At 41.6% G+C, this 25,860-nt stretch overlaps 1 protein-coding gene across 2 annotated transcripts in view; it reads left to right on the forward strand.

Annotated features, from left to right (window-relative positions):
- The first annotated feature begins 17 nt into the window (after window positions 1-17).
- The window catches only part of ubr1 (ubiquitin protein ligase E3 component n-recognin 1), a 42,046-nt gene continuing 16,203 nt past the window's right edge, over window positions 18-25,860 (forward strand). The window contains exons 1-38 of one of the 2 annotated variants that reach the window (XM_036151128.1): window positions 18-136; window positions 5,199-5,458; window positions 6,490-6,568; window positions 6,772-6,882; window positions 9,837-9,964; window positions 10,069-10,207; window positions 11,524-11,586; window positions 11,690-11,813; window positions 11,894-12,001; window positions 12,088-12,176; window positions 12,259-12,357; window positions 15,363-15,520; window positions 15,612-15,711; window positions 15,805-15,933; window positions 16,247-16,427; window positions 16,511-16,563; window positions 16,666-16,776; window positions 16,876-16,941; window positions 17,040-17,141; window positions 17,222-17,285; window positions 17,367-17,491; window positions 17,593-17,645; window positions 17,734-17,836; window positions 17,916-17,964; window positions 18,045-18,199; window positions 18,292-18,391; window positions 18,496-18,599; window positions 19,351-19,431; window positions 19,534-19,715; window positions 21,239-21,447; window positions 21,543-21,639; window positions 21,737-21,889; window positions 21,975-22,075; window positions 24,203-24,305; window positions 24,392-24,540; window positions 24,624-24,679; window positions 24,772-24,868; window positions 25,705-25,772. In XM_036151128.1, coding sequence (XP_036007021.1) covers window positions 92-136; window positions 5,199-5,458; window positions 6,490-6,568; window positions 6,772-6,882; window positions 9,837-9,964; window positions 10,069-10,207; window positions 11,524-11,586; window positions 11,690-11,813; window positions 11,894-12,001; window positions 12,088-12,176; window positions 12,259-12,357; window positions 15,363-15,520; window positions 15,612-15,711; window positions 15,805-15,933; window positions 16,247-16,427; window positions 16,511-16,563; window positions 16,666-16,776; window positions 16,876-16,941; window positions 17,040-17,141; window positions 17,222-17,285; window positions 17,367-17,491; window positions 17,593-17,645; window positions 17,734-17,836; window positions 17,916-17,964; window positions 18,045-18,199; window positions 18,292-18,391; window positions 18,496-18,599; window positions 19,351-19,431; window positions 19,534-19,715; window positions 21,239-21,447; window positions 21,543-21,639; window positions 21,737-21,889; window positions 21,975-22,075; window positions 24,203-24,305; window positions 24,392-24,540; window positions 24,624-24,679; window positions 24,772-24,868; window positions 25,705-25,772 — 4,194 coding nt within the window. In that variant the 5' untranslated portion in view covers window positions 18-91. The remainder of the gene's footprint in view (window positions 137-5,198; window positions 5,459-6,489; window positions 6,569-6,771; window positions 6,883-9,836; window positions 9,965-10,068; window positions 10,208-11,523; window positions 11,587-11,689; window positions 11,814-11,893; window positions 12,002-12,087; window positions 12,177-12,258; window positions 12,358-15,362; window positions 15,521-15,611; window positions 15,712-15,804; window positions 15,934-16,246; window positions 16,428-16,510; window positions 16,564-16,665; window positions 16,777-16,875; window positions 16,942-17,039; window positions 17,142-17,221; window positions 17,286-17,366; window positions 17,492-17,592; window positions 17,646-17,733; window positions 17,837-17,915; window positions 17,965-18,044; window positions 18,200-18,291; window positions 18,392-18,495; window positions 18,600-19,350; window positions 19,432-19,533; window positions 19,716-21,238; window positions 21,448-21,542; window positions 21,640-21,736; window positions 21,890-21,974; window positions 22,076-24,202; window positions 24,306-24,391; window positions 24,541-24,623; window positions 24,680-24,771; window positions 24,869-25,704; window positions 25,773-25,860) is intronic. The other variant, XM_036151129.1, reaches the window with a different exon arrangement.

Below are 25,860 nucleotides of genomic sequence, written 5' to 3' on the forward strand. Positions count from 1 at the left end.
TCGGCTGGGGAAACGCGCTCGCCGCTTTTGGCCGCACAGGAAACGGTCTCGCTTGTGACGCACGCATGCTCCCTTGAAACCGCAGCTGAACATGGCGGATAGAGAGAAGCCGTCAGAGGGGCTGCAGCTCAGCCAGGTGAGATGTTATGAGGTTGGAATCGGCTGACAGCGTAGCGACGATCCGAGGGGAAGCGGCGGACTGGAGCGGAACCTTTTCCGCGCATAAAACGCTGTCGTTGCTCCGCGAGGGAAGAACCGTTGCGACTAAGCTAACGCAGCTAACTACCAACTAGCCTAAAGAGCCTCTGATCAAATTTACTTCTTATCAACGTGTTTATTTACGTGTCTGTATGAGTCTGTAGCAGGATAAGTTATTGTTTTATGTTATTTACTGGAAAGACGTCTAGTTCGTTTAAATGTATTTATGTGTTTGTCGCACCATTTGGTTATTGTTTTATTTATACAGCTCATTGTTTGGGGGCTTAAAACAGGATTAGTTTGATAGTTTTGACTCTGATCCTTTTCTAAATGTGTGCCTCGGTTTGGGGCGCTTTGCTGCTTTCTATGGGTGTTTATTTTATTTTATTTTATTGTGGTGAAGCATAAGGACTGCTTTCCATAATTTTTATGATTTTAATATGAAAGTAAAAGTGATCCTGACGTTTTTATTTTTATATAGCAATCTGTTTTCAGTTTAGGAGTCACGTTGCCATAATAAAACTGTTTTTGATAAGGATTTAATTATCTGCATTATGATTCTTAGAATGCATGTAGCTCCTTGGGCAGATTCCTGTAAAAAAAGAACAACATTTAAAACTGTCTGCAATTTAAAATATTAATAACTAGGCAGGCATAAAGCTTTTTTTTTTTTAAAGTGATCAGTGGCCAGTTTATTAGGTACTACAGGGTTGATCCCCCCCTTTAGCCCACAGAACTGCCTTCATTTCTGAGGACATAGATTCGACACATTATTGGAAAATATTCCTCAGAGATTTTAGTCCATATTGATAGCATCTCAGGTCACTGGCCACGATGCTGATTTTCCTGTTATACCACATTTCATAGCTCTGCTGGATTGAGATCATGGTCAGCAGTAATACATGTGAGCTTGTTGTGAGTACATGATGTTTAGTTGGTGACTTAATTGTACCAAAAAAATAAAATAAATCCCACCACATTAGCAGGGTTGTCACGATACAAAAATTTCAAACACGACATCGATACCCAGGAGAATATTAGATACTCAAGACCATTTTCGATACCACAGGGGTAAAAAAAAAAAAAGGCAGAAAAAATCCTCACCTTTTTCAATCTAGACATGGAACATGCTTACTCAACAGAAGCACCGATGCTAGTTAAATAAGTGTGTAAATAAATGCTAAATAAATAACCCAAATATAACACATGCCTAGTAGCATGCTAGCCGCAGCTAATCACACAACGTTAATGCGCACCGCCGGTCGCGTTTAATGTATTAAATTAAATTATGAACGGGAACTTTAATTTATTCACCTGTTGCAAATTCATAATGAAGGTAAGGGTGTCGGTTCTTGAGATGTTTGGCCAAGTTTGCTGCGTCATTACTTTAAAGCACTGTTTGCACACAGGCTTGCCAAGATCTTTGGATTTCTCTTCTTTCTTTGCCTGGCATGCAAAATATTTAGTATCGATACTGTGTCAAATTAGTATTGTGTCTGGATACAGCGTTTTAGTATTGATGCTTTTGACAACCCTCCTCTTTAGAGCATCACCTCCAGCCTGAGCTTTTTTTAAAAGGCAGGATAGATCTATGCTTTCCAAATTCTGACCCTAGTGTCTGAATGTTTTTCAAATCTGTTATTGTCCAAGTCTGCGGAGCTTTATGAATCGTAGCCCCAGTTGTGTGATCCCGGCTGACAGAAGTGATTATCCAGTGTGATCTTCTGCTGGTGGAGACCTTCTGCTTCAAGGTTCACTGTGTTGCGGACTTAAAGTTGGTGCATACCTTCGTTAAAGTGATCATTGCAGCTACTGTTGTCTTATTCTCATCAACAAGGTAATTTCCCTAGAACTGCTCGCCACTGTTTTCTGTTTTGTGGATCGTCTTCTGAAAAGCAGGGAGAGAGGCGTGTCTGAAAACTACCCGTTCTTCCTCATGCCGATGCCTGGTTTGAACTTCGGCAAATCAACTTAGCCAGGTTTAGATGACTAAATCCATTGGGTTGGTGCCATAAGACCGGCTGATTTGCTATTTGCGTAAATTAAAATCCCAAATTAATTTAACACAAAATAAATTAGCCAATTAAACAGACCTAGTAAAGTTGCCGACGAGTACTGGTGACTGTAATGGTTTAGTTTTGCATAGTCCCCGATCACTTTGATCACTTTGCTGTTACAGGTTGACTTTTAAACTGGTTGCACTTTCATTTTGTGTTACAGCTTATGGGATGTCATATTGTGGAAGCAAACTGTAACATAGTTGGAGGATATTTTAACTACTTTGTGGTGTTTACCTTGCTTTGACTAACCAGGAAATCAGTCAGTGCCGAGTCTGTGCTCGCAAACAAGGGATTTGACTTTGGTTTTCACTTTACTCCCAATGAAGGACATTTTTAATATAAGTATATAAAAACAAAAATTATATATTTTGTAAATATGTATACATGCAGTGTTTTTACCAAAGAGGAAGACATGGTTGGATTGGGAGCAAATAAGCTAAATGATTAGGGGTAGGGCTGGGCAATAAATCGAGATTTTAAAAATATCTAGACTTTTTTTTTAAAGAGATATAAGATGAGACTATATCGTTTGTATCGAAGTGCTCGATGTTGTGTTAGAATTATACTTTTATGTGTTCCAGTAGGACATTTTTCAACTATTTGTCATATTTATCTACAGATGTTTGTTAAAAACAAAAGCTTGTGAGACATTTGGGATAAAGCTTTGATTCAAGGATGCCTTTTTATAATTTATGAAAAGAAAAACATATCGCGATAATAACATAAATTGGCATTAAGCCTAAAAATACTGAGATGTTGTTTTTGGTCCATATAGACCAGCCCTAATAAGGGGCGTAAATTATCGGCTTTATCACTATACGATGTTATATCAATTTGTTTGGATGACGATACGATGTTTGCCGATATCACAAAGTTTTGATTAATTTCACAACTCTGCGATTGATATGATGCAATGATGTCTGCTCGTCTAACAATATTATTTACATTGATATCAACTGACAAAACCCCCCAAATATGATTATTTGACCATTTGATTTCTAAGCTCATACATGTATTAGTCATTTAAATCCAAAACAGAATTCTTCTAATTCTATAATAATAATAATAATATTATAATAATAATATAGTAGTAGTTGTAGTAGATAACCTGTTTACGATAGTCTCATGTCTTGTGAATTTCAAAATAAAGGCCTGTCTTAAACAGGATGATATGGATCAATATTTTCATCTTGCATTGATGTAATTAGATCGTGATTCATTTAATCGATATACAGATGTGGATCGATGTATTGTTACACACCTAGTAGGGGTAGACGATAATTATATCAATATCAGTATATCAATAACCAATATCGATATATATGGTGATATGACTTTGTTCAGTAAAGGTGATATGACATTTGTAACATTTCAATATACATTATAGTCTATGATTACAGCATTTGTCACTGACTGACGTTCTGGGTTTTATAAAGCAAATATTTCTAAAATGTTATATTGCGTGAGTTTTATAAACATGGCAAATAATTGTCATAAGTTTGTACAGGCATCTGTTGTGGGCAGTCTTTTGAGGCTTTTATTTTGTTTCTATCAATAGCGTAATTATATTGTATCGACCAAGATTAAGGAAATATATCGTGATATAAGCTTTGGCCATATCGTCCAGCCCGAACCCCTAATATCAATCTTGGGTCATTAGTGAGGCGGTTCTCTCAGTAGAAAGATGCAGAGTCTGGTGCTGTTGGCTGTCCGTGTTCCTCTACTGTGACTCAGGTTTAGCAGAAGCATCTGCAAGATATAAAGAATCATTTGGTAAAAGAATAAAAAAACTATTCTGTCTTTTGTTGCAGATTGAACATCAGTGAATATGGTTCTATTTAAGCTTTTGCTTTACCCAATATAAGCACATTTTATATTTTACATCATTCTTTGCCACCATAATACTAATAAAACATGAGATTGTGATAATATAATTCAATATGATTATAATTAATCCATATTTTCGCCTCTATAACTTTGCTCTCCTCCTTCCTAAGCTCTTTGAAAGCTACTCCAAGGGCCCGAATAGACTCTTGGAAAGCAGGATTTCAGTGCAAAGTGCGCTTTAAATGGTATAACTTACCAACTGTTGCATCCAAAAAGTCTTTAGCAGTTGTTGTGATGAATGTCATGGTGACGTTGCTCAGTAATAATTATACAGCTGTCCTTTTCACCATCGGTTTTAATTGATGTGGATGAAAAAAACACAAATCTGGGAATATATAGAATTTAAATACTGTAATTGTGAGAATGAATAGTATGTGAATTTCCAGCCTGTATTTCATATCCCATTCTTTAATGGTTCTATAAAGTTATCCGTCTGCCCTTCTAATGTCCAACCAACCAACACGGCGGTCCATCCGTTAATCCAGCGGCCATCATCACTCCCTCCATCCAGTCTGAGGTTTCTACAGGGTCCTTGTTTAAAGTCTGACCACCTGTACAAATATTAGATTAGATTAGATTAGCTTAAACTTTATTGTCATTACACAGGTACAGGTACAAGGCAACAAAATGCAGTTTATGTCTAACCAGAAGTGCAATAGCAGCAAGTGCAGGATAAACAATGGTTCCATAAGTACAGGACATGGTTATTACTGAATAAATATAGAGATGTATACTATTACTGATCGATTTGTCCTATGAGTATAATATATAGATAACTTGTATTGTGAACTAAATTTACTGCTGGAAATGTACCGAATTTAGTATACAGGTGGGTATTAAAATGGCAATGGGATGGATTTTTGACAAGAAAATGTGTGGGGAATGTCTAGTGTGCAACTAGACATTCAGCAGACGTCTAGTTGCACACCTTGGCCTAAAGGTTAATTGAAGCTTAGTTGAGTAATTTTGATGAACAGCTACATGCGACGCTGTGGTGTCAACAGTTAAGACGTTTCTTTTTTATTGTTTTCTCTCCCCTCGTTGTGCCTGAAGGACTGGCTGGGGGCCTCAGACCTCAGGGCGGAGCTGCTCCAGTACCTGAAGGACCAGGTGCCGCAGATCTTCTGCCTGAAGAAGGAGCTCAGCCCCGAGGAAGAAGAGGAGCTCACGCTGAGGCGCCTCCTTCACCCTCTGGAGGGCTTCCTGTTCGGAGAGGATCCTCAAGCGGCTCTGGAGAAGCTGAAGCAAGGCAGCAGCTCCTCCCAGCTCTGTGGCCGTGTGTTCAAGGAGGGAGAGACCGTTTACTCCTGCAGGTCTCATCTGCTCTTGTGTAGAAGTTTACATTTCCAGATCATTTTCTAGGTTTGCTTAAGAAAATACCAGGATTGTGATATCTTACTAGCAAATAGCTAAGATTAAGCATTAAGCTAATGATCTGTTGGCTCCCAGATCATTAGCTAACATGTAAAAAAACTAAAAGTATAATAATTACAGGAGTACATAGTAATTATTATAGAGGAGGTTTACCTTGACTAGGTTCTAGCTAGGTTGAATTAGCGCGATAACAGTAATAAGCGATGCTGCTGCTGAATTTTTACGATGCGTATCGGTTATGATTGAGTCACTTTTTCCAGCCTCTTTTGGTTTCTTTCCATCATATTGTCTATATAATTTTTTCAAGCTTTAGCCGTAGGATCGGAGCAAAGGGAAAACCCATCGTATGGGATATGACTTCAATCATAATTTTGCATCCAATCAGCCCCCTTTGATTGGAATATATATATATATATAAAAGATTTTATGACATGTTAAATGCAATTCAATATATAGTGCAGCTGAAATGTAAAATAAATAGGGGATTAGTAGACCCCCCCATTAGGTCCAGCTTTGTTAAGATGAACAATTAAAGACTTATGTGCGCTAATCATGCATCATCTTTCTGACACTGTGTGAGATCTTTTTTTTTTTTATTTGATGCATTTAAACAATAATACAAGCCTTGTATCTATATTTTCTCATTATAATCAATCCTCCGTTCACATCAGTTTTTTTTTTGTTTCACTAATAATCATCCAGTGATGAGTGTCAAAGACAGCGTGTGAGTTTGACAGATGAGGATGAATTTAGATTTACAAGAAAGCTGTTTTTATTTTTATTTTCCTGAAAAGTTACAGCTTTGGATCTTTAAAATAATTTAATTCAAAAATGCTTTATTTATCCCAGAGGGAAATTAAATGTTTTATGTGAAGAAAGCATGGAGCAGCACGGCTGTGTTTGTGCCAAACGTTTAATTGATTTTATTTGTTGTTATATATTCATGTCCATGCTCTGCGTCCTGTTTCAGGGACTGTGCTATAGATCCCACGTGTGTGCTGTGCATGGACTGCTTCCAGGACAGTGTGCACAAAAGCCACCGTTACAAGGTTGGTGTTAATATTTATTAATATTTATCTGGCCGTTTTTAATTTCCAATCACAGGCCCTTATGTGCGTTCGCCGACGCCGTGACCTCGGTGTTGTGCGGCACCAGTTTCCCCACAGAGCGTCTAACTCAATTACCGTTGTGTCCATCCATCATCTCGCCCTCGGTGACTCACGTTGTTTGGCTTTGGGTTGTTTGTCTCCAGATGCACGCGTCATCCGGCGGGGGGTTCTGTGACTGTGGCGACGTGGAAGCCTGGAAGATCGGCCCGTATTGCTCCAAACACGACCCGGGGGCTGCCGCTGCCATGGTAACGGTGTGTTGCGTAATGACCACACAGAAGAAGAAAAAAAAAAAAGAAGAAGAAGAAGAGAGAGGGATGTGGGAGTGGTGTTCTGGTCCCATTCTGTGTCAGTGATCCCCAGGATGCTTATTTTCCCGTCTTCTTAATGGATGCCGCTGTTTGTTTGGCTCAGGAAATGAGAGACGGCGGCCCCTCGGCTGACCGTCACCCACTGACCAAAGCCGGCAAGGGATCACAGAGACGACATTTTCTCTCGTTGAGACGATTAAACTGGGGAAGACTTTTACCCGTGAGCCGAGTTGAGTTTGGCTCCCTGTTTGCCGGTGGTTGTGTTCAGGCTGAGCTCTGATAAGATCGCGCTCAGTGGTTGTTTTGAGCAGGGACACAGCTGGGCGGCTTTTTTTCCACCTTTTCCACAAACAGCAGGTGGTCCCATTAACACGTCCTGCCCCTGTCTTGACAGCCTGCTTTGTGTTTGCCGTACCAGATCTGAACCCGTGCTTAACGAGCGTTCACGCGAGCACAGCGCCGTGTCCGCTGGGAACGAGATAAGCCACCCTCCACTCAGTATGTAGGTTTTACATTTGAAGCCAGATATTTGAATCCACTGTGCTGAAAAGCACCCGACCTTTTATTGTAGTTAACCAGACTAGATGTTTCTTGTTTTAGGCGAGAATTACTTAACCTGACTCCGCCAGATAGATTTGCTCCGCATATCCATTTGGAAACCTTCCGTTGAAGTAATTTTGGGAAGGGGCGAAAATACTGGTTAGCTGATTGGCCTATGTTGGTGATAGACGGGCCAAATAAACCAATCAGATCAACGAAGCATATGACGTACTAACAGCGACGACGAAAACACAACCACAAGCTCGGGAGAGGAGCAAAAACATCTTTTTCCTCTGAGAAAAGCCTCCAGAGCAGTGTTTTGCTCTTCTCTCAGTGAAGAAATACTCTGTAATTCCGATAAAACTTGCTCGATAGCCACGCTAACGCTAGTTTCATCGGCTGAAGCCGCCATTTTCTTTAGACTGAACTGAACGCGCTTCTCGTTGCGTCACACCTCAAACCGCCTAAAAGCCAACGCTGATTGGACGTTCGTTTGGTGAACGGCTCCAAATTTTCCTTAACGGAAAGTAGCCAGACTGATCTGCGAGTGAAACCTTGAAAGCTCGCGAGATCAGGATGGTCTCACGAGGCTAAGAATTACTAACATCAGGGCTTGATTTAGTCAGAAAGCGGGGACTTTGTTCTCCTGAAGCCACTTGGTGCAATGCTTAGGGTCATCGTCCATTTGGAAGACCAATTTGCAACAAAGTACTTGATGTACCAACACGTTGCTACAACATTTCCACATGTATTTCCTCATGAAGCCATGCATGGGTCCCTGCAGCTGCAGAACATCTGCACAACACGATGCTGCCACCTCAGTGCTTCACAGCCGGTGTAGGTACCAGATTGACTCGGGTCCTGCGCCTTCTGATGACGTCACTATACATGGTTGGTTTAACGTTTGCTCAATTGCGCAAAATATTGTAATTGGTCTGGACAACTTACTAAAGTAATTATAGCGGGGTGTAGGTTTTATTCGAGAGCGGGATTGCGGTTTGTAAACGGACAATTTTACGAAGAAATTCTCCATGGTCCCTGCGCCTCCCGATGACGTCACATTATGGCAACGCCACTCAAACAAACTACACTGAGCCCGCGGTCTGCATTTGTAACGAATCAATTTTATTAAGTTAATTTAGCGGTTTCTTATTTGGCTTGAACAAATATTCAAGCCATTTTACAAAAAAAAATTAAAATATCAACAAATATTTGACAATTGGCTCAATGTTTGGAAGAATATTGTTAACAAAAATGGAAGGGCTAGCCAGACTAATTTATCCAGCATATATCTTAAATGTACCAAATACCACAATAAAAAAATAATCAAATTCATCACAATTTCATCTGGAATAATAAAAAAACATGTGATCAGAAAGAACAACATCAGTACAAAAAGGAGGAATGAACGTTATTGATTTTAAAGCGATGAATGCCGTGATAAAATTAAATTTGGCTGCTGACTTTTATTAAAAACTAAATGAGTTTATGGTTTAGTTTCCCTTCACAACTTAAAAAAAAATTGGAGGAATTAAATTTCTCTAAGGTTGTAACTTTGATCCTGCAAAATTACCGATTAAATTGTCAGACTACCACAGAAGCATTCCAAAATGATGTTAAAAGTTTTCATGCCTCGACTAATTTACAGGAAAATAACCGTAAATTAACAAAATAAAATTGATTTGTAACAAATGGAGACTGCGGGCATAATGTAGTTTGTTTGAGTTGAGTTGCCATATATAGACGTCATCGGGTAGCGCCCGGGCCAATCTGGCAGCCCGAGACGATCTGGTACCTACACCGGGTCGATGTTGTACAGGCTTGCGACTTCCTCCTTTAACGATGGAGCTGGGGTCATGTTGGCCAGCACCTCAGCCGAATCAAGGGGATCAAAAGTTAAGGTGTTTGTCTCTGAGTACGTACGGCAGCTGTAATCTGTCTTTTTTTTTTTTTTTTTTAACTGTAGATGGATGTTGTGGCAGATTCCAGATTATTTTCACACAGGCATGCAAAAACTGAGGATAACTCCACCTAATCGGTGCATGTTTGTGGTTTGTCTTGGATATTTCTATGAGTTTTTTGTTTTCTGTTACACTGTTTGTTCTCCCAGGAATTGGTGTTTATGTCAGAAAGCCAGCTGCTGTTCTCTTCTCATTAGGAAAATTACGTCGAGCAGTTCAGGGTCTCCTTATTGACGTACAGCCTCTGACACAGGAAATGGGGAAATATTTGAGGCTACATTTCTTGGCATCTCGAGTGGATCTGTATGACGTTGCAGAAAAAAAAAGGACTTCACTCTAGTTTCCTGGCACGTCCTTTAACGTACGAGCGCTCTGCACCTCTTCTGCTTTGTGCAGAACGAATCTGTTTTGGAGCCGGAGATGTACGAGCGCGCCGAGAAACTGTTTCGGGTCCTTCTGCGCTACGTCACCGACTTCCTGGTGTGGGATGAGAACTTGGATCTGGCAGCTGAACTCCAGCCCCAGTAAGGGCAACACACAGATGGAAATCAATTTTTTTTTTTTTTTTTTTTTTTTGAGTGTTTCAAAAACAAAACAAAACCCCCCCAGTTTGCTGTCATCGTTGCAGGGTGAAAGACAACGCGTACTACTGTGTGCTGTACAACGACGAGCATCACTCCTACGACCACGTGATCTACACCCTGCAGCGGTCGGTTAACTGCAATCAGGCTGAAGCGCAAACACACACAACACTTATCGACAAAGAGGTATTTCTTCAGTTCTTTTTTGTCCTTGTGACTTTCCTTTTTTTTTTTTTTTACATTTAAAATAAGCCCAGTTCTTAATTTGTTGACAGCTGTTTGGTAACAGAAAATCAGATCTAGGGATTTTCCGACCCACGGGCCTCATCCAGCCCACATGAAAACTGAAATTAACAAGCACGCTTAAAAGTGTTGATTTACCGTCCCAAGTCTGAATATCTGGGTTTAATGCTTAAAAAAAAAAAAAAAAAAAAAAAAACGCCTTCAGTTTCCTGCCCCGACTAACCCTCAAAACAAAGATGGCTGCAGAATGTTGAGTTTTTAATTAGAAATTCAGCAAGTTGTTTATTTACGAGAGAGGTGTGCTCCGTTTGTAAAAATCAGTTTCAAATTAGTTTTTAAGATTAGTAAAGTACCAGACATTGTTTACTTTTAAATTTTTTCTTAAAAGGTCCTCAGGGGCATCTGCACTTTCTGTGCATGTTTTATCAAGTTATAGTTGCATAAATTTGGGGTAAATTAAATGTTTTGGGATTTTCTTTTTATTTAAGTCTTTTATAGGCTTTGTAAATCAAAAATTAACTTGCATGGCCCCTTTGCATTTCTTTCTGCTATTAAATCCCATTCAAAATGCTTTTTTTTTTTTTTTTTGCAACTATATACATTTTTTTTTGCGTTGCCTTTCCTGAATAAAATGTGAAGTTTTATTGTCTTTTATGCAGTAAAAGGAACATTTTCCATGTACTGTAAATCTACCAATTTCCATTATGGTATTGTAAAAACTTACTTTCTACCAAGGGTCACCAACCTTTTTTTTAAAGAGCTACTTCATCTGTACACACGAAGGCCTTTTTTGTTCTTTTTAGATATTGTCAGTTTTAAATCTATATAAATGCAAAAGTAGAGCAACAGACTAAAATACCATTTTAGATGCAGCTCCCTGGAGGGCTGTGCTAGTTTTAGAACAGGCTTGAGGGCCCCACATGTGGTCCGCGGGCACCGTGTTGGTGACCCCTGCTCCAGACTCAAATAAAAAATGTATTTGCATTTTTTCAAAATTAATTCTATATATTCTGAGGACTAAAGCTTAAAAAGGAATTTATAAAAAGGAATAGAGCCATCATAGTTTATATTATAAATATAAAACCTTCTGTCAGCATGTTGGGTCACATTTTATTGTTTCATTGCTACCAGAGAACAACACTGTTAACAATCAAATACATAATTGGAAAAAAATGTGTTTAGCTAGTAGCCCCAGTTGCTTGTCTCCTCTTTGGGGAATTTAACTACCCACTCCTGATCTGTGGTTACCTGCTGAACAGGGTCGGCGGGCCGTGAAGAGAGGAACGCTCCGCTCTTGCCAGCAAGCGAAAGAACTCATCAGGGTAAACTCTTGTCTTTTCGTCCCTAATATTACCGACATTTCTAATGAGTAACAGCCGTTCAGACATGCGTTTTAGCTGCGACCCTCTCTGTGCTGCCTCGCAGTCCAACTCGGAGCACATCTCCCTGCAGCCTCTCCGCGTGGAGATCCTCCATGCAACCGTGATGGCTCACCAGACTTTCGCTCTCCGCCTCGGCTCCTGGTTCCAGAAGATCATCGGTTACTCAGGTGCAGCGGTGTTTGTTTGTCTTTAATCACTCGGGACGCCCTAGCCGAGTTAACGTTGACGTCTTGTCCGTTTGGTGCAGTGGGTTTCAGACAGGCCTTCTGCCAGGTGGCATTAGAGCCACACACAGACAGGGATCGGCCCTGCCTCATCAGCACGCTCATGCTGCACGACGCACGGATGTACAAAGGTACGCAGACCTGGGTTCTTGTATGTGTAAAGGTTTGATCATAGTAAAATTAACCAACTTTTGGATTTCTATTTTTGTTCCTCTAGGAGCTCGCAAGATAGTACATGAGCTGATTTTCTGTAGCATGCTGATGGATTCTGAATTCAAGAGGCTTTTTGCAATTGAGTTTACAAAAGTGAGCGAACGCTGAAATAACTTTGGCTTAATTGTCGATGATCTTAATCTTAATTGTGCCACTTTTTTTTTTTTTTTTACAGCACTACAAACAGCTTCAGAAGGACTTCATCAATGATGACCATGAAAGGAGTATATCCATCACGGCTCTGTCTGTTCAGATCTTCACTGTTCCCACATTAGTGAGTTTTTAGTTTTTTTGCTGGATGATCCGATTTGCACAGAATGCACTTATGTCATTGAACCATCTATTTTTAGACATTTCTGTTCAGCTATAATCCACAAGTCAACATATTATTTAAATGTGCTTGATCCCCATTGCAATTGGACTTTTTTTTTTTGCAATTTTCCTTTCCCCGACCTACAATGGGGCGCTCAAGTTATTTATATACTGCCGATTTTGCAGGTTTTCCCGCTTGTAAAGGATGTAGAAGTCTTTGATTTTTATCATTCACATTGTTTAATTTTTAAGTTATGAAATTTCATTTTAAAGGTATACTATGCAACCGGGGTTGATTTTCCAGCGAGGCTCCCCCCCAGAGGGCGAAAGTAAAAGTGCACTGTCGTAAAGATGCTCAGCTGTTCTGGTTTCTCCGTCAAGCCAGGCGCGGTTGTTTTGAGCTTAGCAGACAGGCGAACGCAACGAAAAGTAAAAAAAACGGCAGTACAAACAATGACTAACACAGTGAAAGTATGAACATCAGGGTTTCCCGCAGCGCTATCTTGGCGAAGAAACTCACGCTACCGCCTCGCCAACATTAAAAAAAAATAATAATAATAATAAAAAACTCGATATGCTTGCATGTTTATTTGACGTTAATACGCGGTTCTTTGTTGTTGCTTTCGCGCGTGCATATAGTGAATGGCAGGGCAAAAACACATGGAGTTCTCACCGTAAAGCAAGACCGACTCTCGCGGTCTTGCACGAGACTTCTGAGCCTGTGGGTGCGGGCCAAGGGCTCCTGCTATTGCAAGTGCGGTATTTCCCCCACAGACCACCAGGGCGGCCGAGAAAACCTTGTTCGACCTGAAATGACTCATTTAATCACCCAAAACTGTATGGAACACATTAATTAACTGAAAAATGTTGCATAGTATGCCTTTAATGCATGACATAAATATTTGATACATCATAAAAATAAAACTTAAAATTTGGGACAGAAACCTTTATTTGCAGTTGCAGAAATCAGACATTTCCTGTAGTGCTTGACGAGGTTTGCACACAGTGCAGCAGGGAGTTTGGACCACTCCACACAAATCTGTCGCTGGGCAATACGGACATTCAGGTCCCTCCAAAGATTTCCGATTGGGTTCAGGTCTGGAGACTGGCGCACAGCAAATCTCTGCAGCACAGAGCATAAAATCAAAGCTGAACTGCAAACAAAATAATAATAAACCAAGTTATTTTGGACCATTTTGCAATTCTGGTGAGACGGTGTTCCACGGTCCCGATTTGTGTGAGCCAGGTGCTGATCGGAGCGGCGGGTGGGACAGACGCCATTATAGTTAGGCAGGTGGCGGTGTGCGTCTTTGTTACTCCTGCTGCATGTCAGCTGTTTGTGTGGCTGTGTTTTTGGGGATCTGCTCATCTGAGATCGTAAGTGCCATTTTTCAACCAATGTGGTTGTTCTTTGAGCGCTACACCCGCTGTTTGTTCCTGGAGCGCTGTTGCTCCGCTGGCGTCATCAGCTGCCGGCTTCTGCTGGTTCTACCTCCGTTTATGAAAAGCAACTCTGTTTATACGTTTTCTTTACTTTATTAACACATGCCTGAGGACTACAGCAATATATATATACATGGCTTGTACTTGTGTAGCGCTTTATCAAGCCCGACGACCGCAAAGTGCTTTACAGTACAGTTAGTCATTCACGCACACATTCAAACCCCGACAGTGGTGAGCCATGTTCATAGCCACAGCTGTCAAAGTCAAAAGTATTTTATTGTCACCACAGCGAAATTTTGTCTTTGGGCACTCCGGTTCACATTACACACATTACACATAAATGAAGGCAAAAACTGACAAACAGGTGATGAAAAAGTTTTTTTTGTTTTTTTTTTAGTGTTTATGAAAGTCACAGATAGCAGATAATGAGGTAGCATGGAGCTTATTGTACAATGATGATTTGCCACTTCGTTTACAGCAATGTGCATTTAGATGTTCAGAGATGATAGTGTGCAAGTAGGCTGTGACATTAAGGTGATTGTAATGTATGACGGGTTAGTAACAGGGGGGTATTTTTAAAGCGTTGGACTGCAGTCTCCCATCAGGGGGCGATTGCCCTCACAGCTCTTGGGAAGAAGCTCTTTCTAAGTTTATTTGTTTTGGCTTTGAGGTTTCTAAAGCGTTTAGCTGATGGGAGAGGGGCAAACAGCGCATTACCTGGGTGGGTGGGATCAGTGGAGATGCGTCTGCATAAATTGAGTCTAGATCCTGCAGACGGCATCCCACAATCCCCAGCGCTCTTCTCACCACCAGTGCTAAATCCTTCCTCTCCTGGACTGTGCAGCTCCCATACCACACAGTTATGCTGATACATAAAGCGCTCTCTATGGCAGCTCTATAGAAGTTCTGTGGCAGACTGAGAGAAGCGAGGCTGCACAGTACCGTGTCTGTGTCTGCGTTCACTGTGGTCTTGGGGGGGGGGACAGTGGACCAGAACCAGCAGTCGACACGGCACCCCAAACCATCACTGCCTGTGAAAACGTCACCCTGGACCATACATTCTGTTCCTCTCCGCTCTTCCACCAGACTCTGGGAGCTTGATATCCGAATAAAATGCAAACTTAATTTTTTATTAAAAAATTTTTTATTTACTGAAGTTGTCTCTGGGTCAGGATAGGATTCGTCTGTGCGTAGTGGTTCTGGAAGGCTACAGTCTTCCATGTTGCTGTTGCACCATTTCCTGCCACACTTTTTCCTTCCACTTAACTTTCTGCAGATATGCTTGGGTGTGACAACATGAATTTCAGATATTTAACTTTATCACATTATTCTAATTTTGTAAGACACTGAATTTAGCTTTTTATTTTAATAATCGTCATTGCATAATTCACTCTGTGTAATAGATATTTATACATATGATTGAGAGACAAGAAATGTAGAACTTTTTCACAAAGTTCGTATCTCTTGAGCTGTACTTATAAGTTGTGTGAATATGTTTTTATTCATATCATATTTTTAATCCAGGCCAGACAGCTGATCGAGGAGTGCAATGTCATTAAAGTGATCGTCGATACAGTCCTGGAAATGCTGCGGGAGCATCTGGATGAGAGCAATCGCTTTTTGTTCCTGGGCTACAACTCGGACAAGTTTTCCCGCATCCATGTCATCTTCCAGGACCTCAGGTAGCCGACACGTTTGAAACGACTCGCTCCGTTTTGATCCCGAACTCTTTGGGTTTGTGTCTGAGGAATGTTTTTTCCGTCTTCCTCTCAGGTACATTCTGATTAGCAAGCCCTCTGTGTGGACGGAGGAGCTGCGGGGGCAGTTCCTGGAGGGATTCAGGATCTTCCTTGGGTTTCTGAAATGCATGCAGGTACTAACCAACGCAGACCAGAGCACGTCTTAGAGAATCCATTTATTAAACCGGCCCAGTGCTTCCCAACACTCCTTTTATTCCGATGATCAGGGTATGGAGGAAGTGAAGCGGCAGCTCGGTCAACATATCGCCGTGGAGCCAGAATGGGAGGCCGGGTTCACCCTGCAGATCCAACTCCGTCACATTCTTGCCATGTTTCAGGACTGGTGCTCCTCTGATGTAAGATATCTATAATTTTCATTAAGGCGCATGGACGTCGGACACGCTGCTTCCATTTTATTTCAGTTTAGTTTGCATATGATCCTATTAAATACAGTCTATCAGTATGTGTCTGTAGGTTTACCGTTTGCTTTCTCGCATCTAAGAAGTTGATACTTTGTTTCTGCTGAGGAGTCAACTTCAAAAAACTTTGCAGACAAAAATAAAACCTTGTTTAAGAAGCTTCACTTGGCATCTGCGTCCTCGATGCACAACCATTGAGTTGGTTTTCTTCTTAGAGCGCGGTTTGATTTGCTGTGTTTGCCCCCCTCAGGATGAGATCATGTTGCAGGCGTTTAAGGAGTGCCACGCAGCCCTGATCGAATGCAACAACCAGCCCTTCCATAAGGAGGCCACCGACTTCTATATGTGCAAGCACATCCTGCGCGCTCGTCCGTACAAAGTGTCGCAGGAGCCGGTCAGCATACACCTGCCCATTTCCAGGCTACTAGCAGGTGGGAGGAGCAGGAATCTGATGCGAGCAGCAGCCTATAAAGAAGCGGGTCCCCCGTCACTGTGTGTGTTTTGTGACCCACAGGTCTGTACGTGCTTTTGTGGAAAACGGGCGCAATCGAACGTCTGGATAATCCTGTATGTGAGACAAAATAAATCCTCGATTTAATTTACTTCCTTCCACTTTTATAGATGCAGGGCCGAATAATGCAGCTGTTCCACTTGCTTTTCTTTACGCAGGAACGCTACGACTTTGTTCAGCTTGCAGAGCATCCTCTGCGCTGCGTGGTCCTCGCCGCTCAGGTCACGGCTGAAATGTGGCGCAGAAACGGGTTGTCATTGGTCAGCCAGGTAAGTCGTTTATGTTTCAGTCACAAGGTCTTTTTTTTTTTTTCTTATAATATCTATTCGCTCCTTTAAGAAAATATATTTTTCTTTGTTACTGAACAGGTCTACTATTATCAGGATGTAAAATGCAGGGAAGAGATGTACGATAAAGATATCATCATGCTTCAGGTGAGCATCAGGCGGCCATCTTTCTTTTTTTTCCTCCATTTCTTAGTTTTCTTTTTTTTTTTTTCTGCAACCTCTCCCGTATTTACGCTTTTTTACAGATCGCCGCTTCCAAAATGGATCCCAACCACTTCCTCATGCTGATCTTGCTCAGATTCGAGCTTTTTGATTACTTCAACGGAAGCTGCGTGAGCAAAAACCAGGTGAGTGTCGTAAAAACCCGTAGAAGTTAGCCCACCAGCAGCCATCGCTGGCGATCCGTTTCATGCAACTAAATCTGCAGGACGAGTTGACGCAGTGGAACCGTTTGACCGAGGAGATGCTGTTCCTGCTGATCGCCGTCTTCGGTACGCGTTCGTGTTGCTCTGAGCAGCTTTTAGGAGGATTGTGCAGGAGGGACGTTATGTGATTGAGTTTGTGTGTCGCAGGTGAGCGCTACGTTCCCGGGATCAGTCAGGTGACCAAAGAGGACGTGACGATGCGCGAGGTTATCCACCTGCTGTGCATCGAGCCCATGGCTCACAGCACTTTGGTGAAAAACCTGCCAGAGAATGTATGAATGACCCCTGATGAGATGTTTCTGAATTATTGAATAGGTTTTATGGGTTTCACTGTCCTTTAATCAGACTTTTGTTTTTGTTTTTTTGTGTTTAGGAAAATCATGAAACCGGCCTGGAGGGAGTAATTACAAAAGTTGCTACTTTCAGGTATTTTAAGATGAGGGGGAAAAAAAAGAAACAGCTAACATTTTAGTTTTAATAAAAACGAATTTTAATTTGGGTGTTCTGTTTTCAGGAAACCAGGCGTGTCCGGGCATGGATTATACGAAGTGAAGAAGGAGCGGCTGGTGGATTTTAACCCTTTCTTTTACCACTACTCAAGATCTCAGCGTAGCAAGGTAGCACTTAGCCTTTGGTTCACTGGATGCTCTGTTTGAAATGGCTCTTGGCTGAATGAGCTCTTGTGACTGTTTGCAGGCAGAGGAGTCTCAGAAGAAGAGAAGATCTCAGGAGAGTAACGATAAAGGTGATTTATGTCAGAGTGATGGAGCGGCCGAATGTGTTTTGGAGTCTCGGCTGCCGTACTAACAGTCTGTCTCCGCTCAGCTCTGCGTCCTCCGGTGCCGCCGCCCTTTTCTCCGAGTTTCTCCAGGATCGTGCACCTCCTCTGCTGTGATGTGGTCGTCCACATCCTGAGACACGTCCTGCAGAGAGCCGCCGAGGACCGGCCCACGCACTGGACCGAAGCCATGATCCAGAGGGTGCAAAATACATTGTTGTTGAACCTTTTTTAATGATTTAATTTGTTAGGGACTTCAGTAGAAGCTCCAGAAATAACCTCTTCCCCTCACAGGCTCTGCATCTGATTGGTCAAGCCTTGGTGGAGGAGCGGACCCAGCTTGAGAACAGCAGTGTGGAGGACGTGGCCTTTGATTTCAGCCTGAAAGCCCGCGGTGAGAGAAAACGCTCGAGTCATCCCCAGCCGGCTGTTTCTTCTCAAGCCCGGATGCTGGAGTGACCGATTTAGCTGAATAATTTTCTTCTTCTGACTTTGCAGCAGTAGGTTCAGAACATGGCAAGTCACTCTTCCTCTTATTGTCCAAGATTAAGGCTCTGCCCTCCCTTGAAGCTCAGAAAGACCTGGTCAAATGGCTTCTACAGGTACGCTACAGAAGAGTCAAGCAGACTCTCAGGACCGTTTCTTAACTCCCTTTTGTGTTATATGTGTTTAAAATGTCTGAAGTCTATAAACAGTTTGGGAAAGTCCAGTTGATGCTATGGCTTTTAAGGCAAAAGCTCAAACACTTTGCTTCCTGGGTCACTGTGCAGAACAGGAATTCACAAGGGAAGAACATTTTGTGGAATTATTGATGATTAGCCAAAAAGTTAAAGCTTTGGTCTTCACACAGTTAAACAGAACTATTATTTCAACAAGGGACGGGTATGTAAACATTTGAGCTTTAAGTAATCAATGATCGATCGACCAATCAATCAATCATTTAGCGAATATAGATAAACTTGGTAATCCTAACTGGAAAAACAGAAAAGGTTTAGTGTGATTCAGTATCAACGTGTTTTTTATAAGGTGTTTTTGTATCAAATCTGCATCTTATTAAATCTGTTTAATCAGTTCTGGCCCGTAGTCCTGTGTGGATTTATGTTTGTTTATGGAGTCCCCTTGCCTTCTCACGTAATAAATTCCCGTTTTTCTCTTAACATTTTTAATTTACCTTTTATTTAAACCAACAAGGTAATAATTAAAGGTAAATGGGCTAAAAAGTTTCTCCTTCCAATGCAACATTGGCAGAATCGTCATCAAATTCGTTAATAAGGGAGTTACTTCATATTTAGATTGTATATCTCTGTCCTAATATTACCTTCTTTTTTTATGCTTCTGTTGTTTGTTTTCCAGATGTTTGAGATTGTGAAGTGCCTCAGAGAAAAGTCCAGTCCTACGGTTTCTGTGAGCATGGACACAACCAAGCCTGAAGAGGTAAGATGGAAATCTTAATGGTGTGGAGGGAAAACCCATTTACTGCAGAAGAGAGGACAGAAGCTGCGCCCCTCTGAGCTCCTGGCTGGTTTGTTAATCCAGAACACCCAAGACAAAGAGAAGGCGGAGCGGAAACGGAAGGCAGAGGCAGCTAAGCTCCACCGGCAGAAGATCATGGCCCAGATGTCGGCAATGCAGAAGAACTTCATTGAATCGAACAAGATGCTGTATGACAACATGCCGGAGACGGGCACTCAGGAAGGACCTGTGACGTCTTCTGAAAGGTCAACAGAGACTTTTGAGGCCACCTTTCTGCATTTTATGTTTTTATTTGAAAATGTATTTATTTATTTTAGGGCTGGGCAAGTTAACGCGTTAATTTCGCGTTAACTCAGACTATTAACGGCGATATTTTCTTTAACGCGCATTAACGCCTGTTGCTCACATGCTTTTATTTTGTAAAGGTCTGTTGCTGCGGTGTAGGGGTTTGAATCAGAACAGTAGGTGGCGATAATGCGCCAATAACCTCGCTGTCAGCCCAGCCTCGGATTCAAAGAGGAACAAAGGTGCTGGCCGGAAAAAAACAAAGCTGACATGCGGAAGGCGGTGTTTCCCGCAGGAATTTGCTTAGGCGAGGCGGTGAGTTGGCGAATGGAACAAGTTTTGTGCGGAGCGGAGCGGGGGGGTCTGCATCAACGCCGTCGGTGAAGTCGCTTCGCGTTTCAAAGTATCCATGTGTTTTTGCCTGTTTTCCCTGCCATTCACTATATGCATGCGAGAAAGCAACAACAAAAAACTGTGTGTCAACGTCAAATAAACGCAAGCAACGCAAGCATATCGAGTTAGCAAGCATTTCAGTTTAAAGTTCTTCCAGCATTGAATATGACAGAAACAAGTTAGTTGTAACCACTGCCAAGTTAAACTTTGGTATTGAACATAAAATGGTAATGCTGCTCCCTGCTGTTACCTCAGAAATTGCCTGTTTTTGGTAGATTTTTTCCTCATAAAGAGAATTCCCTGTCAGTGGCAATAAGCTTTAATTTATTATTATTGCTATTTTTTGTTTTACATGTTTAAGTTGAGCTTTACACTAAATATGTGTTACTGATAAGTGCTACAAATGTTACAACACTTTTGTTCATATGGCAGCAGAACATTAAAATAAAAGTGCTCTTTACACTACTTTTGAATTCATTCTTGGAGTTTGTAAATACAATGCGATTAATCGCGATTAATCAGGCAAATTATGCGATTAATTGCGATTAAATATTTTAATCTTTGCCCAGCCCTAATTTATTTATGTTCTTTCACTTTCTTTTTTCAGGTATCACATTACACATGTCAGCTTAAATAATAATACATATGATTTAGCAATGGCATCTAGGTGTTACTCGATTGTATCTGTTGCTTTATGTCTGTTGGTTGTGCTGTTCTTTTTGCATCTCTCTTTCCAGGTGATGGAGCAGATGGAGAACGTTTTATCACTCTCTCCCTTTTTTCTCCTTTCTTTCACCTCTTCTCTCTCTTGTTCTTCCTTTACTCTCCCATTGTTGTGTCCAAATAATTTGAAATTCACCCTGCAGGAATCACAATAAAGCTATTTACATGCATAAATCAAGCGGAGCACTATGGCGAAAGCTGTTTGCTCCACTTGTAAAAGCAAAATCTGTCGAGCTCTATCTGGCATTGAGATATCAATTCCTATTGCCTAATTGCTAGACAGGACACTGGGAAAAAATAAATAAAAATAAAAAATCTGTCGCTAGTCGGTTCAACTAAATCTTACCAGTTATTTCTGTTTCTTCAGCTCTGCCATGGAGCAGGGGGAGCTCTGCATCGCCTTCGGGCCTCTCAGGGGACCCACGCCAGCCGAGAGGGAGGTACTCACGTGCATTCTTTGTCAGGAGGAGCAGGAGGTGCTGCCTCTGGCTCCAGCCATGGTCCTGACCGCCTGTGTCCAGAGGTCCACCGTGTTGACCCAGTGCCGGGGACGAATCCCAGCTAACAGAGCGGACGGTCAGTCTCCTGTTTGCTGTCGGTGCTGGGAAATCCCAGCAGGAAGAGGAATCAGCTAACCGCGTTTTCCCTCATTGTCTTCCTCTCTTCATCAGGAACAGGGACTTATCCCCTCTTCATGCCCCCTGACCTTGCAGTGGGGACCCACACTGGTAGTTGTGGACATGTCATGCATGCCACGTGTTGGCAGAAGTAAGTAACTAAAAGTTGCCAATTTATAGCAACAATGCTCATTTGTGGAGAGCATTTTATCTACATCTCACTGCATCGTTTGTCTCATCTTCCTCAGATATTTCGAGGCAGTTCAGAACACCACCAGAAACCGACTCCACGCTGAGCTCATCGTCGACCTGGAGAACGGAGAGTACTTGTGTCCTTTGTGCAAGTCTCTATGCAACACGGTGGTCCCTCTCATCCCCTTAGAGCCGCTTACGTTTAACTAGTAAGCCCGACCCGTTAGTCTGAGCCAGTTTACAGGATGGAGTCGCTTGTGCGGTGTTTTTTTAAAGCAATTGTTTTCTCTGTAGTGAAAATGCAGAGATAGTAGGACAACATTTGACGTTGCCCCGCTGGATTCAGGTGCTCAATGCCAGGATTAAAGGACTGAAGTCCGTCACGCAGGACAATGGTAAGAAAGTACGGTTTCTACCTCGCACTGGAGGGGCGAGGTTGGTGGAACAATAAAAACTCTGCCTTTGAAAGATGTAACGGAAACTAGTTACTTACACACTGCTTAGCAATAAATTAAATAAAGTTTAACCTATTTCTGCTTGCCAAATGCCAGAATAAATTTCAGTTTTACACTTCCTTCAAATCCAGACTTTTACCTCCATTTCTTTAGTATTTATTAGAGTTGCCTTTTAAACTGGGTGAAAGGTTTTGTTTCTCGTCAAGAGGCATCTTACAGTAGTTTAACGAAGGTTTGGTCCATTTTTCCTGCCGTACTTCATAGTTGTTGTTTCCTCAGTTTTCCTCCAAACGTAAAGACGATTATTCTGGGCGAACATGTTGATTTTTAAAGCAGCACCGTTTAACTTTTAGCCTGTGGGGGATCTAGACTTGTAACTTGTAGGTTTAGGGCCGCTGGCAACACTGCACTGTCAAAGAGTCTCAGTGCTTTGGAATCTGATAGCAGACCACTTTGGACCAGCAGATTGAGAAGTCAGAACAGGGAGAGGCAGAGCCAGGGGGAGAGGGAGAGGGAGGGGAAGCTCCAGGAGCCGTGGAAGAGAAGGACGAGGTAGAAAACAGGCTCAATCGTCTGATTATGAAAGGGTGCAGGAACTTCAACAGAGAAGAAGAGCTGACATGCAGGTTTGTGAACTATATTTACTGTATTTTGTAATAATAACCATGGCCATGACGAACTTTGACTCGAGGATGAGAAAAGTAGAAGCAGGTAAGGTTAGGTCTTGTGTTTAAGGGGAGCTCAGACTGGCATAGAGCAGATCCGACCCTCTCAAGGTTTTGAGGAGGGCAGCCTGCACAGAGCAACCATACGCGCCATGTACCTTAAAAATCATTTAATATAACTATAATTAAGGGTCAAAACTTATAGAGTGCAGCTTTAAGTTCATTTTTGATAAAGTTTAGTTTTTTTTAGTTTGTTTCTTTTGTTACCTTTTGAAAAATGGCTTCTTCCTTGCTGAGTGGTACTTCAACATGTGTTTTTATTTGTTCTGGGCTTGAGTCACACATTTTGCACCAAAACGCAGAGAAACCGTTTCCTTCCTGAATGGTGTGGTAGCTGGCTGTCATGGTGTTTATATTATTATATTATATGTTTATATAACACTGAACAAGTGAACGTGGAAATTGTTATGACTTGTGAAAGTCCACAAATCTCTTCCTGGTATGATTTTACCATAATGTCACACAAGGAATGATAAATGGACTAAATTTATGGCTATCTTCTAGCCAAACTGACCCAGTCACAGAATCTCAACCCTGCAGATCGGTGTGTGAACGAGGGGATGCAGTAAACATCAACATGTGACAGGAGGAAGCTAGAACCAGTCCCACAACCTTCTGATTGCAACGCGGCTATTTTGCCCACTGAGTTTGAGGTTTTGCCATAACATACATCCACTGATGTCTCCTTTTGGTGCAGAAAGTGTGTAATAATAATAATAATAATAATAATAATAATAATAATAATAATAATAATGTAATAATATTTCGGAAAGCCGCTGCATTCTGATCCGATCATTAGCCGTTTACACCGTCCCCAGATGCTAAGGTAACTTGCACACGCCTTAGCTTCTTCAGGATGCTGCTGCACTATCATGCATATTGCATATCGCAGTATTGGGTGTTATATAAATAGGCTGTAGTCTTATATACTGTTAAAAAAAATGTCCACTATGCAATATTAACTTTTTTATCTTCTACTCTTAATGTTTGTTTAGAGCTAATTAAACTAGATTGTTCTTTTTTCTTTTTCATTGCCAATAATTGTGTGCCACTGTCACACCTGAATTTCTCCATTGCGGGACAATAAAGGAATTCTTATCATCATCTGGACTTTGACAAATTGTAAACTTCTGACTTTTAAAAGAAGGTCTGAAAGTCTCATTATTCTGGTATTTAGTAAATGGAAATAATTTTGGTGATCCTGACCGACTTGGAACAGGAATATTTTGGTCTGAATTAATGTCAGCCAGCGAGACAACAAAGGTTACGTCTTTTTTTTTATATACAGTGTATAAAAATATGTGGTTTCAGAGGGTTTCTGTTGCTTTAACGTCTCTTTCAGACTTTAACGCAGACGGTGGCAGCGGCAGTAGCGGTACAACTGGGCTGTTTGGTGACGGTCAACCCGACTTCAGGTCCATTCTGGCCTACGGCGTACAAGAACCGTGAGCGAAACCGTTGGTGTCGTTTCAGTATTTTAAGCGTGTTTCCATGGCAAACATTAGTTGAGTTTGTTTTGTTCGGTTCTTAGGAGAAAGTTCTCCGACGGGATCGCAGAAATGCTGGTGGTGTGCGCCACCACGGTCCACAGAGTGGGACTGAAGACGGCACCCAATGAGCTGTGCCCCCGGGTGCCGCTCATGGCCTGGAACACGTGTGCCTTCACCATTCAGGCCATAGGTACTCCTAACGCGTGTCTCCAGCTGTCCGTTCAGCGCTTACCTGTGCGCATTTCTAAAAGCGCCTTTTTTCTTTCCTCGTAGAAAACATATTGCAGGAAGACAACAAGCCGCTGTTTGGATCCCTACAAAACAGACAAGTGCGACACCACAGAACGAAAAGCAAAATGACAGATGTTAGATGTCTATGTTCTGTGGTTATTGATGTCAAGTTATGGATATTTGTTCTTAGATTGCAGGACTGAAGGCAATCGTCCAGTTTGCTGCGTCACAAAGACTTAAGAGCTCTCAGGGAGTTATCCAGCGCCACTTTGCAGACATGATTGGGGGTGAGTACGCTACAAAAAAAAAGACAAGCGGATCATGTTTGCGTGCAAAAATATAAAGTCAGATCAATCCAACCATATTAAATACATGTAATGCATTCAAAATTCACTCTTAGAGCTGGTTGGTGGGAAGTTATCTGGTTGCATCTGGTCTCTGACTTTGCAGCATCACCGTTTCCAAAAGGAACTGAAATAGTCTGGTCTGATTTCTCTGGGTGAATTTAATCAAAAATATTAAGAAAACGGCATTAGGCTCCACATTTTAGTCCCTACCCATGACTTTTTATTTATTTAATATCTTAAACAATTAGTTGCTTTATTTTAATATGCACTGTTACTGTTATTCTGTGTGTAACTTTTATGGCTGTATTTAATGCTGGAGCAGGTCTCTCCTGATAATGAGAATTTATTTCTCAATAGGATTTATGCTTTATCAGTAAAGGTCAAATAAACAACAAAATATCTGATCCTGAGCAAGCATGTGGTGACAGTAGAAAGGAATTCTGTTTGAACAGGAAAAGACCTCCAGGAGAACCGGGCTCAGTTTTTTTTTTTTACCACGACCAGCTGGGGGTTGAGAGAAATAACACAGAAGGGCTGCACCAGCAGTACTTTCTATGTTAAGGAAAAAAAGAAGTATAAAATCTGCTAAATTATTTGTAGGATCTTGGTGAAAATGTAACACAACTTCATGTGAATCATAACCAACCTATTTGTGTTCCCTGTACAATGTTGTCTAAACTGACCGTTTACCATTCCTCAGGGTGAGATGTGCTCATTTTCTCATGAATCCTGTAATGTCAGCATAGTTTTCCTTTATCTGTGACGTTTCTCCTCAGTCTTACTACCGGGCCTGAGCAGGAAGAACACGCCTTCGGTTCTGGATGTGGACTTCTTCCATCTTTTGGTAGGTGCAACACCCCCCCCCCCCCCCCCCCCCCCCCACAAAGGGAACTGCTCTGGCTATTTTTCCTGTTTTCTCTACTTTTAAATTC

The sequence above is a fragment of the Fundulus heteroclitus genome, chromosome 19 (assembly GCF_011125445.2).
Source record: "Fundulus heteroclitus isolate FHET01 chromosome 19, MU-UCD_Fhet_4.1, whole genome shotgun sequence".
In the NCBI taxonomy this organism is placed as follows: domain Eukaryota; kingdom Metazoa; phylum Chordata; class Actinopteri; order Cyprinodontiformes; family Fundulidae; genus Fundulus; species Fundulus heteroclitus.